This window comes from Meles meles, chromosome 9, assembly GCF_922984935.1.
Source record: "Meles meles chromosome 9, mMelMel3.1 paternal haplotype, whole genome shotgun sequence".
Classification (NCBI taxonomy): domain Eukaryota; kingdom Metazoa; phylum Chordata; class Mammalia; order Carnivora; family Mustelidae; genus Meles; species Meles meles.
Genome location: NC_060074.1, coordinates 112,239,122 through 112,254,592, shown reverse-complemented (window position 1 = coordinate 112,254,592; position 15,471 = coordinate 112,239,122). Strand labels below are relative to the sequence as shown.

At 34.3% G+C, this 15,471-nt stretch overlaps 1 protein-coding gene across 4 annotated transcripts in view; it reads left to right on the top strand.

Annotated features, from left to right (window-relative positions):
- Positions 1-15,471, top strand: part of MAP3K2 (mitogen-activated protein kinase kinase kinase 2) — a 105,463-nt gene that overhangs the window by 65,709 nt on the left and 24,283 nt on the right. For all 4 annotated transcript variants that reach the window (XM_046018579.1, XM_046018575.1, XM_046018576.1 and 1 more), the window contains exons 2-9: positions 298-366; positions 1,648-1,766; positions 2,400-2,440; positions 3,753-3,852; positions 9,554-9,667; positions 10,052-10,139; positions 13,462-13,592; positions 14,438-14,517. In XM_046018579.1, the coding sequence (XP_045874535.1) occupies positions 360-366; positions 1,648-1,766; positions 2,400-2,440; positions 3,753-3,852; positions 9,554-9,667; positions 10,052-10,139; positions 13,462-13,592; positions 14,438-14,517 (680 nt within the window). In that variant the 5' untranslated portion in view covers positions 298-359. The remainder of the gene's footprint in view (positions 1-297; positions 367-1,647; positions 1,767-2,399; positions 2,441-3,752; positions 3,853-9,553; positions 9,668-10,051; positions 10,140-13,461; positions 13,593-14,437; positions 14,518-15,471) is intronic.

Here is a 15,471-nt window from a genome sequence, read left to right as displayed (position 1 = left end):
TCTCATTAGTGTTATTTATTGTCTTTTTTTTTTAAAAAGATTTTTATTTATTTATTTGACAGAGATCACAAGTAGGCAGAGAGGCAGGCAGAGAGAAGGGAAGGGAAGCAGGCTCCTTGCCAAGCAGAGAGCCCGATGTGGGGCTCGATCCTAGGACCCTGGGATCATGACTGGAGCTGAAGGCAGAGGCTTTGACCCACTGAGCCACCCAGTCGCACCTTATTCTGATTTCTTTGTGTGTGGCTGCCTCTTCTATTTCTTTTCATTACTAATGTGTTCATCTTTTTTCCTCCTCAGGAAGTAAAGAATGCTGATGGAAGAACCATTTCCCTAATTTTCACATTGTTGAGCTGGTTGCCATGATGGGTGAGTTCAAACTAAAAGCAACTTTTGTCTGTAATTAAGGGATAAAATGGGGAAGAAAAATTTTTCTCTGTGTGCACGAAGAACATTTTTATAAAGAAGTTTTATGATGTAGAACTTGTATAATGTTTTATATTTACTTACATAATAGATTTTTGATTAAAACACTTTTTGAGTTAACTTACAGATTTGGAATGACCATGTCATGCAGGATATCCTAGTAGGGACATTCAAAATAAACTGCTAAAATAGATTGGGACTTACTTAGATTCTGATGTCCATAGAGAATACTAGATGAAGAAACCTGACTTTTAATTGTCCTTCATTTGGTGTCATCTCACTAAGAAATTACTTTTATTCAAATGGTCCTCTTTACTTTTTTACATCTATAATAGAAAAAATGTACTCATTTTTTTAAACTAGGCAATTAGTATATATAAATGTGATAAGAGATTTAAGCCAGGCATGAACTTTTCCAAGTGCATTTAATTGTTATTACTAGGAGATTCATGCTTATAGTCTTAGAAAGAAATTGATATATTTGGAAGAAATTAAAAGTTCATGGTTCATGATCCTTTTACTCAGTTTTAGGGGTTCACCACTTAAGGATTCACCACATTTTTTCTAAGGAATGCATTTTTCTTACATTATTACCATTTAAGTTGTTAATGGCTGAGATCATTAAATAGTCTGTTAAATGTTTGTAGTCTTGTTGAACTTCATGGTGAGGAAATTCAGGAAAACACTTCCAAATATCATTAGGTCATTATTCACAGATAAAGCTTTTTGTTTCTCCCTTGAAGTACTGATGAAAAACTCTAAAAGGAATTTGTACTTTGAACATAAATGCCAAATAATGATGAAAGTCTTTTATTTTCCCCCGACCCAACTTGCTTTAATTAAAACTTTAGGTGTTCTACTGATGTTTATTTAGGAGTCATAGAAAGTAATTTGTTATGATGGGACTGTTTTTGACACTATACTAGGATGTTACATTGTTAGAAGAATCAGAATGGCTTTATCTTGCCTGTAAATGTCACACCTAGTGTGATGCTAGTGCTTGAGTCTAGGGCAGGTTTAATGTTATTTGTCTTCAGTTTTTAAATAGTTAAAATTTTATTTCACCAAAATATCAGTGTAGGCATTGAAAATGTCCTAGATGCATTTTTGTGTTAAATTAATGCATTTTGCACTAAATTTCATGATCAATTTTGTGTTTGGTATCTATAATAAATAAATATTGAAATTACAATTCTGTGTATATATTATTTTGAAAATACTCAGATGATCAGCAAGCTTTGAACTCAATCATGCAAGATTTGGCTGTTCTTCATAAAGCTAGTCGACCAGCATTATCTTTACAGGAAACCAGAAAAACAAAAGCTTCATCACCAAAAAAGCAGGTATTTGTTTTAATATTTTAATAAATACATATTGTTGTTAAATGAGTTATTTGTCTTGAATATCCTGGTCTTAGAGAGGGTTTGTTAAAGTGTCTTCTCTTTTATACTTTTAAGTCAAACATTTTGTTGTTTGTCATACATTTTTTTCCAAATGGGTATGCTAGAGTTTCATTTAATGTGGTAATTGCTTTCTAATGGTGATATTTCATCCATTCTTGAAGCATTTAAGATAAGCAAATTGTTTTTATTTTAAAATAATGTATTGTATTTATAAATGAGCATTATTTTGATTTTTATAAATAAAATTTGTTTGGGATGTTCAACACAAAAAGTGTTCTATATTTCCCTTTAACAGACTAGCAAGTGTCTCATACCCTTGGTGCTAACACTAAGAGATTGTGGTGTTCTTTGCTTTCAGCCCAGATTCAACAGCACAATTCTTAGATCGGCTCTTTTTGTGGACACCTTCAGTTAATTGGAGTTCACGCTGAAAATGAAATATCCTTTCCCCCTCCTCTGTTTTAAATGAGTGACCAAGGCGGGGGGCGGGAAAGGGGTGACTAAGAACAAAAATGACCTAGAAATTTTAGAAATATTATCTGGTCTCTGAAATGATTTATCGTTTCATTACAGAATGATGTTCGAGTCAAATTTGAACATAGAGGGGAAAAAAGGTAAGGAAAGAAACATTACATCTTATTTATTGATTTAATCAAATGAGTCATAATTAAACCCATTAGTGGTTTTTTTCTGGACTTTAGTGGAGGTTCATGGCTTACAAATTGAGAGTGTAATAGTCCTTGGTAATGTATAACATGCACTTAAAATAGAATCTGTCAGAATTTAGGTTAAACATTAGAAATGATTAATGTTTTTATTTTAAGAAATAAAAAAGGTCATTGCATAATGCAGCCTTTAAATATTACCATTCCTTTTATTTTTACTCGGGGGAAGTTAAATATATTTCTCCTCATTGTAATTGTATAATCCCTTCAGATATTATATAGAATTTACGTACATGGAGTTAACATTCATAATTTTGTTTGAGAGATCTCAATCATATGATATGTATTTAATTAGTAACATTGAGAAAGATGAATTGGAATGGTGGCTATGAATTAATCAGCAAAGGTATAAGCCTAGCCTTCTACTGGGTATCTCTGTCTTAGTGTAGTGGTGGTGGGGCGGTGGTGGTAATTGACAACAAAATTGCTAACAAGGTCTACTGGGAGTTAAAGAAGATGGGGTTTCATTTCTGTTATTAGTGTCTCATTAAATTCATTTAATGAAAGAGCTATCCATTTTAAGGACTTTAAAAAGGCTCGTAAGTCCTGTAATCTGAAGATGTAAACATGCTTTACACAGAGATGTCTAACAAAAATGGGTTATACCAGATATTCCATCCTGTTGTACAATCTACTTTTCCCCTATTTGTTGTTCTTTTATGGATATTTCCTCAGTTCTTTTCCATTTACTGAGCACTATTTATTAAGTATTGTAAGTACTGGACCGTGAAGGAATAAAGACTAAAACAGACATGGGCCTCCCCCCTTACAGAGTGTAGAAATCTCCAAGCTTAGCTGCATGCCCCCCATGGGCTGTACAGGCCAGTCCTTTACTACATAGGAAGGAAATATTAGAATTAAAATTTTTTAATTTTTAAATACTTATTTGGGGGATATACTTACATGATATATAGGTGATCAGAAATGTTGAGTTGATAAGGATACAGAAATCAAAATTTAAATCCCTAAGGAAAAACTTCATTCTTTTTAACCATTTCATTGCATTCCATTATATAGAAGTCACATAGTTAAGTTTAATTTTAATCACGTTCTTCAGTGAACATTTTACAATTGCTTTTCAATATTCATAAAGCAGTTTCAGACTTCATTTTGTATTTCTCTACCAAAGAGATAATTGTTTTAAATATGTTAGTTAACTATGCCTAAGAAAACTAATTATCTTAAAATTCTGTCTGTATAGAATCCTTCAATTCCCCAGACCAGTTAAACTGGAAGATCTGAGATCTAAGGCTAAAATTGCCTTTGGACAGTCTATGGATCTCCATTATACCAATAATGAGGTAAACTTGTACAGTTTAATTTTCAGTTGCTCTTATTTTGGAAAGTAGTATGTTCATTTAAGAGACTTTTTTTTTTAATATTATTTATTTATTTATTTGACAGATAGAGATCACAAGTAGGCAGAGAGGCAGGCAGAGAGAAGAGAGAGAGGAGGAAGCAGGCTCCCCGCCAGGCAGAGAGCCCGATTCGGGGCTCCATCCTGGGACCCTGGGATCATGACCCAAGCTGAAGGCAGAGGCTTTAACCCACTGAGCCACCCAGGTGCCCTAAGAGACTGTTTTAGGAATTTTTTGGGGGGACTGATAAGGTTATGGTATGTTAGAGAAATAAAATATTATAAGTAAATTTGTAAATTTTAACTAATAGAATTTTTTTTTTTTACATTGTGTAAGGCATTTAAAGATGCTACTGTGCAAATAATTGAATGAGAATATATTGAAGCAGGAAACAAATGTATTATTTAGAAGTTTGCTGTTGGGGCATCTGGGTGGCTCAGTCCAACTCTTGATTTTGGCTCAGGTTGTGATTTCAGGATTGTGAGATCAAGCCCCAAGTCTGGCTCCCTGTTTGGTGGGGAGTCTGCTAGAGATTCTCTCACTCTCTCTCTGCTCCTCCCCAAGTTTCTCTCTCTCTCAATAAATAATTAAAATCTTTAAAAAAAAATTGCTACTTATCTATGTTTTAATATCACTGTGTATACTTTTTGGTGAACTGTCTTTTTTTCTCATACTCTACACTTGGCTATACAGACAATAGAGCTTTAGTAGTCGGTTTAGTTAAAACTTTAAAAGGATTATTTTTGTGTTAGGACATGATTAGATCATTATGTTGATGTTTGTGAGTCAGTACATGTGATCTTAAGGGCTTGCTCTGGCATTGAGGAGCTCTGTGTTCTGGAAAATCTGCTTTTGTACTTTCTGTAAAACTCAGATTGGATTAGGTAATCTCTGAGGTTTCTTTCAGATCCTATGAGATCTGAAGATCTTGAATCTTAAAATTTTCAGGGACCCAGTTTGGTTGATTGGTTAATTGTTTTCCTCAGAAAATACTTGTTGAATTTGGAAGGCATAATACTGTGATTTATGAATTGCAGCCCTTCATGGAGTTTATAGACTTGTGGTAGAAGCAGATAAATAATGAGTTATTCAAATATATGAGGTTCTTTGAAGGACATGCATAAAATACTGTGAACGTGAAAAAGAATAAAGGCAAGGCAAGTAGGTGTTCTGTTTATATAGTACTAAGAACTGAGGTGGTAATATTTAATTACTGAGACTTGAGGTATGAAATGCCAAACTTGCAAATAGTTTGAGGAGAAGAACATTCCTGGTAGAAAGAGCAGCTGAGAAAATTGCCTACAGAGATCCTAAGATGGAAAGGACTGCTGTGTTTTAGGAATAGAAAAAGTGCCAATGGGAATGGAATAATGTTAGAGAGCTTAGTAAAAATTAACTTGAGAAAACATGTGAAAGTGCTTTGCAAATGTTCAAGAATTGTGCAAATAAAATATTTTCTAATATTAGCTTTTTTTTTTTTTCAAGATTTTTATTTATTTATTTGACAGAGATCTCAAGTAGGTGGAGAGGTAGGCAGAGAGTGAGAGGAGGAAGCAGGCGCCCTGCCGAGCAGAGAGCCGGGTGCGGGGCTCGATCCCAGGACTCTGGGATCATGACCTGAGCTGAAGGCAGAGGCTTTAACCCACTGAGCCACCCAGGTGCCGCTAATATTAGCTTTTCAAATGAATTATTATTTAAAGCAAAAGTATGCTAATTAGTTTTCTAAAGAAACCACTTACAGATGAAAGCAGAAAATATTTTGACAAAGTAAAAATCTGTATTCAAACAAACAATATGCTTGAACAAAGTGATGAGTATCATACTATAGTAATACCTTAAAATTTCAATTTTCAAATAGTTTTTGTGTTTTCACTTAGCCATGAACACCTGTTGTTGCCTGGCCCTATGTTGGCACTTTGCTATTTCTATTGTTCTGGCCTTATTTCCAACTGCCAGGCCTGGAGACTGAAGGCTATTCAGAGGTATAGCTGTAGGGTCTACACAGAAGTACATGTGGGGGTGTTGGGGAGGTGATGGGAGAATGAGACTCAAGAATGGGGTGGGAGGTGAGGATGGATGGGTTCCACTTAACCACAGTGGTAACTTGCTGGATAACACACCCTATATGGGCTTCCTTCCCTGACTTCCCCATTCCCCTATCAGTGTTTCCTAGAATCTTTTCCTGTATAAACAGGTTCGAATTTGATTTATTTCATGGTATGATTTTAGGGGAACCAGGTTATATCTTTTTGTTTGGTCTAAAATTATATCATGGGAAACTCTAAAATGTCAAGATATATTAAGACTACAATGTTGGTATTGATCTACCAGTCTAGTAGGTTTATCAAGAAAAATGAGATTAGTTTGACATAATTTGTTCATATTGTATCTGTTCTAGCTCCTAGAATTGCTGTTTCTTTTTTTTTTTTTTCTCCCAGTTTGTTTCAAATAATTTTTTCTTGAATTTTCTTGAGGATTGATATCAAGCTAACTAATCTGTAGTTTGAGGAACCTTCTTCTATTTTCTAAAAATTGGAAAATTTCTCCATTTTCAGTTTCTTTTTCTTGTGCTTTCTGAAGGATTTCTGGTCAGTGGTTCTGCCATTCTGTATGGGTGGCCTCTTGGCAGAAATGTATTAGAAGAGACATTAGGGTAAGATTATGTTGTTTAAAATTTCTCACGATTAAGAGATTTTGTGAGACTGACTTCTGTGAGTTAACCATGACAAACTCCATGCATGTCCTTCAACGCTGAGGGACTTAAAAAGTCTTAGTTTTGTGGACCTGTGAACAAGCAAAAAACTCATTTATACTGCTTGTTATCCCAGTTCTGTAGTTGTTTTTTTCTACTATAGCATAAATCCCTGTGTTCTAGAAGAACCATTATTCTGTAAACTTGTAGCTTGCCAGAATTGAAACAGTGTGAAAATGTAAGCTGGGATTTGTTGGATTTGTTAGTTGGGCTTCTCTTTATTTAATAGTGTCGAGGGAGAGCGAGAGAGAAAGAGAGTGAGTGTGAGTGTGTGTGTGGTGTTCGGGTGTTCGGGCAAGGTAAGTGGATTTTTCTAAAATCATTCCCATTCTAGATGGTTAGAGTTGAAGGATACCTCTTTATGGACTATTACCATGTTTCTCTATGTAAAATCACATAAACAAGTCACTTCTTTCAAATTTGGGTTCTATTTAGTGGCTTTTGAGATTCAATTTTTAGTTTCCAGAAAGGATTTATATTAACGGACAATATATCAATGTTAAGGTAGAGGGAAATAGATTTTAAGAATGAGGCTGGAATGAATTCACTAAGCGGGAAAATGTGTGACTTACTTAATATAATTTAGACAAGCTGGGACTTGATCTTAACTCTGACTCCTCATTGTAAAATTGATAATAAGTGACCTTAGAACATCTGAGGGATCACATCAGAACCATAGGTGGTGGTCCTAGCTACCAGTCCACATGCTACTCCAGGTTGCCCAGATACAACATTAACGAACTGAAGAAGAACAGAATCGTTTGTTACTGTGATTTCAACTAGTGTCTTTAACCCCGAAAGTAATAGTATCTTGGAGAAGTAAACAATCCAATTATTAACAAATATGTAGTTAAAGTAAATACTCGGGTTTTCCCCTCAAATGAAAAACTGGAAAAAAATCTTCATTGCTTTAAAATGTTTTCTAGTGCTTAAAATATAATTAAAAAGAATACTAAAGATGGGAATAGGGTATATTATTATGGTTCATAATTGATAGGAAAATGAAAAGATATTCTTTTTCCTTTTGTGTTTACTCTGTGATACCAGACAGTTAATATTCTTTTTCTATTATTATTAATTATATATTATTATATTTTTTAATTATTTCTATTATTTTCTATTTGAGAAAAATTCTCAAAGAGGATAAAAAGGCCTGGTTAGTGGGTAAATTGGAATAGTACAAAATCACTAAAGTAGCTACAAAAGGAAATTGGGAATATAATTTCACATACACATTAAGTAAATTTAAGTGGATTGTATGATAGAATTCACATTAGTCCAGAATTCACATTATTTGTGTTTGGCAGCCTTTATTAAAACAAGGGCTATTTTCCATAAAGAAATCAGGAGACAGTGCATACCGTGTCAGCTAATAGGTTTGGTTACAAGCTTTTACCTTATGACATCCATTAAACAGTATGCACCAAGTGTTTGCTCTTTGCCATGTTCTGTATCACTTATTAGTGTCCTTGTCCTAAAGGAATTATATATATTCCTTATATATTTATAACAGTATAAATTCCTGTTAAGGACCCAAACTAACTAGGCTTTTACATTTGTGAAAGGCTTCTATACTGTACTTAAATAGAGCTGGGCAGCAGGTATGGCATATGTTCGTTTTCTTTCTTTTTTTTTTTTTTTTTTTTAAAGATTTTTTATTTATTTATCTGACAGAGAGAGATCACAAGTAGGCAGAGAGAAGGGAAGCAGACTCCCTGCAGAGCAGAGAGCCCGATGCGGGACTCTATCCCAGGACCCTGAGATCATTACCTGAGCCGAAGGCAGAGGCCTAACCCACTGAGCCACCCAGGCGCCCCCATATGTTCGTTTTCATTCTGTCCATCCTTCAGTGAGATGGAATATGCAGTTGAAGATTATTGATAGTTGTTTTTGGCAACTAAGTTTACATTTTTTTTTTAAGTTTTAATTCTTAAGTTGTATAAGCATGTTTTTTCATAGACTTCTCAGGCGCTTTGTCCTTTATTTATTTTAAAGATTTATTTTAAAGATTTAAAGATTTATTTATTTTAGAGTGAATATGCATGCATGTGATCAGGGGGTGGGTAAGAGGGGGAGAGGGAAAGAGAATCCTCAAGCAGATTCCCTGCTGAGTGTGGAACCTCACATGGGACTTGATCCCAGGACCCTGAGATCATTACCTGAGCTGAAATCAGGAGTCTGGTGCTTAACCCACTGAGCCACCTAGGCACCTCTGTTTTTGTCCTTTATAACATCTGACCCATGAGAGAACTAGTGAAAGCACGTACCCATATTTAGGGTTTACTTTGAATGGCTGACCCATTTAGCTTATCTGTTTAAAGTTTAATGGTCAAGTCACCAGGGTCAGAGATAAGAGCCCCAAGTGGACTGTAGATTGCAGATACATTGCTAGTGGCCCCCTCCACGGCATCCGCTATAGATGTTCATTGTATTTGTGATGTTGATTAGCATTGTAGTTGAGAATGCAAATTCATAGTTGCTATAGGGAAAAATGTGAGTTTAAATCAGTGCAGATGAAAGACAGTTCTTTTATTTTATATAGTTTTTCCTGTGTGTTCTTTAATGCTGTTTTGGAATAAAGATACTATACCTTATGTTTTGCAGACTTATGGGAATATCTTAAAAAATTAATCTTTAAATGTGTTTTCTAGAAGAATTTAATTAATAAAGCAAAAAAAATTTTTTTGTCCTTATTCAGTCTATGATTTTAGTGGGATTTAGGATGGGAAGAGTGAAATCTAAATACATTTATTCATTCAGAATTTTATTACACTAACAATTCACAGAGCCAGGGTATTTTGAAATTTGTAATTCCATGGTAATAGAGATGCTCCTGAAAGGACTTGACCTGGTGGGATGGTTGCATGATACATCATGTTCCTTTTTGTTTAGTTGGTAATTCCATTAACTACCCAAGATGACTTAGACAAAGCTGTGGAACTGCTGGATCGTAGTATTCATATGAAGAGCCTCAAGATATTACTTGTAATAAACGGAAGTGCACAGGTATGAATTAATACTTCTTTCAGTAAGGATTATAGCATTAATGCCAGTGTAAGTCAGTATATGAAACATAGCTACATTCTATAATCATTGATTCTTTTTAAGTATAATGAAATGTAAACTTAAATACTGAATTGCTATAGCTTATCCTTGCTCCTCAAAACTATGTAGCCAGAATTATAAATAAGTATAATATACTGTACATCTGGAACTAATAGAAATACTAAAAATTTAGGAAGAATTATGCTGGAATTAAAATTTCAGAGAATAGATTTGGTAAGACCTATAAATAATACAGAATATCTGGGTTGTATTTGGTAGGGGAAAGGATTCTGTTTGAAGCCCCAAAGGGGAAGAATAGCATTAATCATCCTTTTTCCTTTGTAGGCTACTAATTTAGAACCATTGCCATCACTAGAAGACTTAGATAACACAGTATTTGGAGCAGAGAGGAAAAAGCGACTTTCTATAATAGGTAAGAATACTAGTGTCTGAACCATAAAATGGGCAGTTTCTCAGTTTCTTCTCCATCCTTTAATGTAGGTAACACCTAAACATAACCATGGTAAATAGCAGCCTTCCTCTGTACTCTGTAATTTTTCTCAACTGTGTTCTAGTTTCTGATGTTCCTTGAAAAGTTGTATCAAGTGTTAGAAGATTAGCAGTCTCCAACTTAAATATTTGTTTTCTTTATGTACTTAGGGTATTTTAATATTTAAAAATCCAAGTAAAACTTCAAAGAGGTTTTAATTATACAAACAAACTGGAGGGAAGAAATTAAAAGAAGTAAATCTAATATACTGAAATTAATGGATGGACCAAGTTCATAAGCCTTTCTCTAAGTTTTAGTCATTGCAGTCCTATCAGAATGAATTGCTGAGAGTTTCCAGATTATTGCTTTATTAGTATTCAGTATTCATCATTAATAATAGATCGTTAAAATTAAGCTTGTAATATACAAAGAAACAATGGATTCTCTGTATTGACAGTTTTGAAGGAGGTCTAGTAGAGAGGTACGGGCAAGGCAGAGGAGCTCTAAACTCCCTAGTTCTGTGGATCTTCTTCAGTTAGTATAAAACGTTAATTATCTGCATTTTTTATGTTAAAAGTATTACATTGCTCAAAAACCACTGGTGTAAATGTTTTTTAACAGATAGGGCAGTGAATATGATCATTAAAGACAGCATGAAAACAAATGTGAGGGACGGATGTGAAAGGGAAAAGTAGAAGAGGAGGTGAAACAGATAGAGGGAGAAAGCCGAAGAGGGGGCAGAGGAGATATGGTTGGGAATCCAGGACTAGTAACAGAAGAGGATGGTTAATAACAAAAGAAAAGATTAAATTGGTGTGTGGGACCCCCCCAAAATCTGTTATTCATCTTCTGTTCCTTTCTGATAGGTGTGAGGTGCTATCTCATTGTGGCTTGATTTGCATTTCCCTGATGATGAGTGATGTTGAGCATCTTTTCTTGTGTCTTTTGGTAAAGAAAATGAAATGCGACGAAATTCGAAGAAAAGCTAATTTGAAAAGATATATGCATCCCTGTATTTATTGTAGCATTATATATAAGCCAAGATATGTATACAACCTAAGTGTCCATTGATAAATGAATAGTTAAAGATGTGGTGTGTGTATATATATACAGTGCTATATTACTGGGTCATAAAGAAATGAGACCATCCCATTTGTAGCAACACAGATGGACCTAGAGGGTATTATGCTAAGTGAAATAAGTCAGAGAAACACAGATACCATTTGATTTCACTTATATGTTGAATCTAAAAAACAAAACAAATGAACTAACAAGCAAAAAACCAGACTGTTAGGCACAAAGAACAAATGAGCATTTGTTAGGGGAATGGGGAGTTGGGCAAAATAGGTGAAGGGGATTAAGAGGCCCAAACTTCCAGTTATAAAATAAGTCACAGAGGTGAAAAGCACAATGTAGGAAATATAGTCAATACTATTGTAATAACGTATGGTGATAGATGCCAACTACACTTAAACAGTGGTGAGCATTAGAATTGTCAGGTCATTATATTGTATACCTTAAAGCTGTTTGAACATTGTGTATCAACTAGACTTGGGTAAAAATAAAATAAATAAATGAAAAGAAAGATGGTTTATCAAGTAAGGAGATGAAGAAACTTTCTTCACAGCTTTTCTTCCCCATCTCCTTTTAGTAATGAGTATATTGATCTTCTTTTATAACCAAGGGTATATGGAAGGAATAAAAATACTAGGGGCAGTGTGATCATAGGTGTTACAAGGCCTAAGTAAACCTCTGGCTCAGAGTTGAGTTCCTAATTATTTCAGAATCAAGTAGAAAGTTATGTTTTCTGTGCACATTCCTTGGTAATCATTTTGTTCTCTTTCTCCCTATCTCCTCACTAAACAAATGCTGACATATACTTACAGTGACCCCTTTTTATAAGGCAAAGCCTTTTTGCTTTAAATCTGACCAAAACTTAAATGCTCATACAGCTTTCCTGTGTCTTTAGTATAATTTCAAAATATTCAGAGAAAAGGGGAGAGTTGTGTTAATAAACATAGTGTTATTTCTCTAAAATCAGGTAAAAATAAAGTGGATTATTGTCTCATAAGAAATGATGTGATTTGTTAGATGAACTACATTAGAGCTTTTCATTTTCTGAACTGTGAAGAAATTTAAATGCCAGGAATATGACTCAAATAAAACTCAATTTTAAAGTACCCCAGAATGAAAGCCAGAATTCCAATTTGAAAACACTCTAACAGGGCCCAAGGAATTTAAGAGTAATCTCACTTGAGGTTTCTGTGTTTTGTTTTGTTTTTTTTTTTTTAGTTTTTTTTTTTATTCTGTTCAGCTAGCCAACATACAATACATCATTAGTTTTTGATGTAGTGTTCAGTGATTCGTTAGTTGTGTATACACTTTAGGTTTCTAAAGATTAAGGAAAGGGAATAGGAAGAGCATTCTGGAGCCAAATGTGCAGAGCATATGTTCAGTATGAGTGATTTTACCAGCATAATACCCTTGCAAAGGAGGGATTTAGTCTTTTTTGTTTGTTTAACCTAAGTGCTGGCTTTATGTATTTTTTAATCTATTTTTTAAATTAAACTGTGATTAACATACAGTGTTACGTTAGTTTCAGGTGTACAATTTAGTGATTCAACAGTTCTGTACATTTCTCAGTGCTCATCAAGATGAGTGTTCTCTTAATTCCCCTCACCTGTTTCACCTATCCCCCACACCCACCTTCCCTTTGGCAACCACCAGTTTGTTCTCTAAGAGAGGAGGGATTTAGTTTTGTGTTGACAGCTGAGGAAATGGGTTGATGGAGATTGGGCGACTTTACCAAAGACAAACAGTTGGTAAACAACTAGAACTGAGTTTTAAACAGGTCTGAAGCCCACATTTTTTCTACTACATTATGATGCCTTCCATAAATCCCATTAAAGCGTAACATATATCTAGGTACAAATGACCCTTGGAAGTTAAGAAGCAGTGGCATCTAAAAATCTTTATTATAATATCAGCCCCATATTGCAGTTGTCAGCAGTTAGAGGAATATACCACCTAATAAGTATAAATAAATATTACAGTGAGGTTAATATTATAGTAGGGTGGAAATTTAAAAAGGTATAAATACATTTGCAGATTTATAGAAATGTTTGGATAAGTTTTAATAAAAACTGAATTTTAGTGGCTAAAATTATTGGTACTGCAGTCCAGAAATCTTGTGTGCATATTTAATTGAAACAAAAATTAGTTCCCAGTTGATAATTATAAAATTGTATAATTTTTTTCCTTTGAGGTCCCACTAGTAGAGATAGAAGCTCCCCACCCCCAGGATACATTCCAGATGAATTACACCAGGTTGCCCGGAATGGGTCATTCACCAGTATCAACAGTGAAGGAGAGTTCATTCCAGAGAGTATGGACCAAGTAAGCAAAAGTTGGATGTCATTTTTCATTTCACTTAAAGGGATGTTGTCAGGATTTGTGTGGTTTGGCTGGTATTTTGTATTTGTGTGAGTGTGTGATCTCTTCTCCCATCCTATGCATATCTTCCCTCTTAAGTGAACAAAATAGTAAAACACACAGGAAAATGCCAACCAAGTTACATGAGCCTGTGCGCATTCATGTATAAAAAAAAGCTAGAATAGGCTGGTTTTCTTACTATACTCATTTATAAATGAATGAATGCATTTGTTTGTAATTGTGGGGTTAACATTCAGATTTTTGACATTTGAAAGATACAATAAAACTGCAGATATTTAAATAAACAAATAAAAAAAAACTGCAGATATTTAACTTTGTGAAGCTTAGGTTTGTCAACTTTGTAAAACATTTTTAAGTGTTTAATTATGTAGTAGTCATGGTGTCATTATTCTCAGTTTGAGTGGGGCTATTCATTGTTCAGTGAGCAAAGTTATGTGAAATCTTTTAGCTTTTAATTATTTAGCTAATAGTCTATAGAGAAAATATTTTTCTCTTAGGAAATTTTGAAGTTACCTACCTATAAGGGATCACTTTTTAAAACATTAAAAAATTAGTAGTTCAGGGGGAGGTGACTGCTATTGCATAGGGGGTCTTTTGGGTACTGAAAGTGTTTTCAGATACTGGGGAGAGTTGCACAGCTCGCAATATACTAAAAACCACTAAATTGTGCATTTTAAATGGGTGAATTTTATGTTATATGAATTATATCACAATAAAGCTGTTTAAAAGAAACTGGTAACTTCTGGTTATATCACATTGAATCATGGAGGAACTCTTTATTTTTCTAGATGCTGGACCCGTTGTCTTTAAGCAGCCCTGAAAATTCTGGCTCAGGAAGTTGTCCATCACTTGATAGTCCTTTGGATGGGTAATATTGATTATAGTTTTTATTTTTTAATATATATATGTAGATATGTGTATATATAGTATGTCAGAGGAATGTAATTGATACTTGTCTATACTTAGGGCAAATGAATTTTTTCACAGTTTGGACAAACCCCTTAACCTTCTGGGGCTCAGTATCTTTATTAGGTAAAATGATAATTTGATTATAATGAGTATTTCTGCTTACCAGAATTCTATGTTTGAAGCTAAATGCAAACTTAGAATTTATGGAGTTTACTTTTAAAACTCCATTGGTGGGATGCCTGGGTGGTGCAGTTGGTTGAGCTTCCAATTCTTGATTTGGCTCAGGTCATCTGTTACCCACCCCCACCTTTTCCATGCGTGCGTGTGCACACATGCGCTCTCTCTTTCAAATAAATAAATCTTTAAAAAAAAATACTTTGAGTTTTGGAGGTTTCTTGAGTTGTTTCATCTGTTCATAATTACGTTCATTCTGGCACCAAAGTAGTAGCTTACTTTCTTGGTAATTGTGGCCCAGTATATTGGCTGTCATTTAAAACTTAAGTACTTTTGTGAAATAGCTGTTCAGAATTATAACCTGGGTGAAGTTGCAACTATGAATTCTTTGTTAGGTGCTCCTCCTGTCCTGGTATCAAAAAGCAGTGTTTATATGTAGCACACAGAGTCCATAAAACCTTTACTTATTCGCTCTCCTCTGGGATTTCTTTTTGGAGCAAATTCTGAAAATATAACTAATACTTTATGGGAATACACATTTAATTTTATTTTACCTGTGCACATGAAACTTTTGTCTGTGCCCCTGTCTACTTCAAGATAGATATTTGAAACATTTAAGAAGTTCAGGAAAATAATGTGAAAGCTCTATATTGAGCACTTAATATTTCAAAGACGCTGTCCTTAGCACCATGCATCATACATACCCACTTGATGAGTTGGAAATTATTATCTTTTTTTT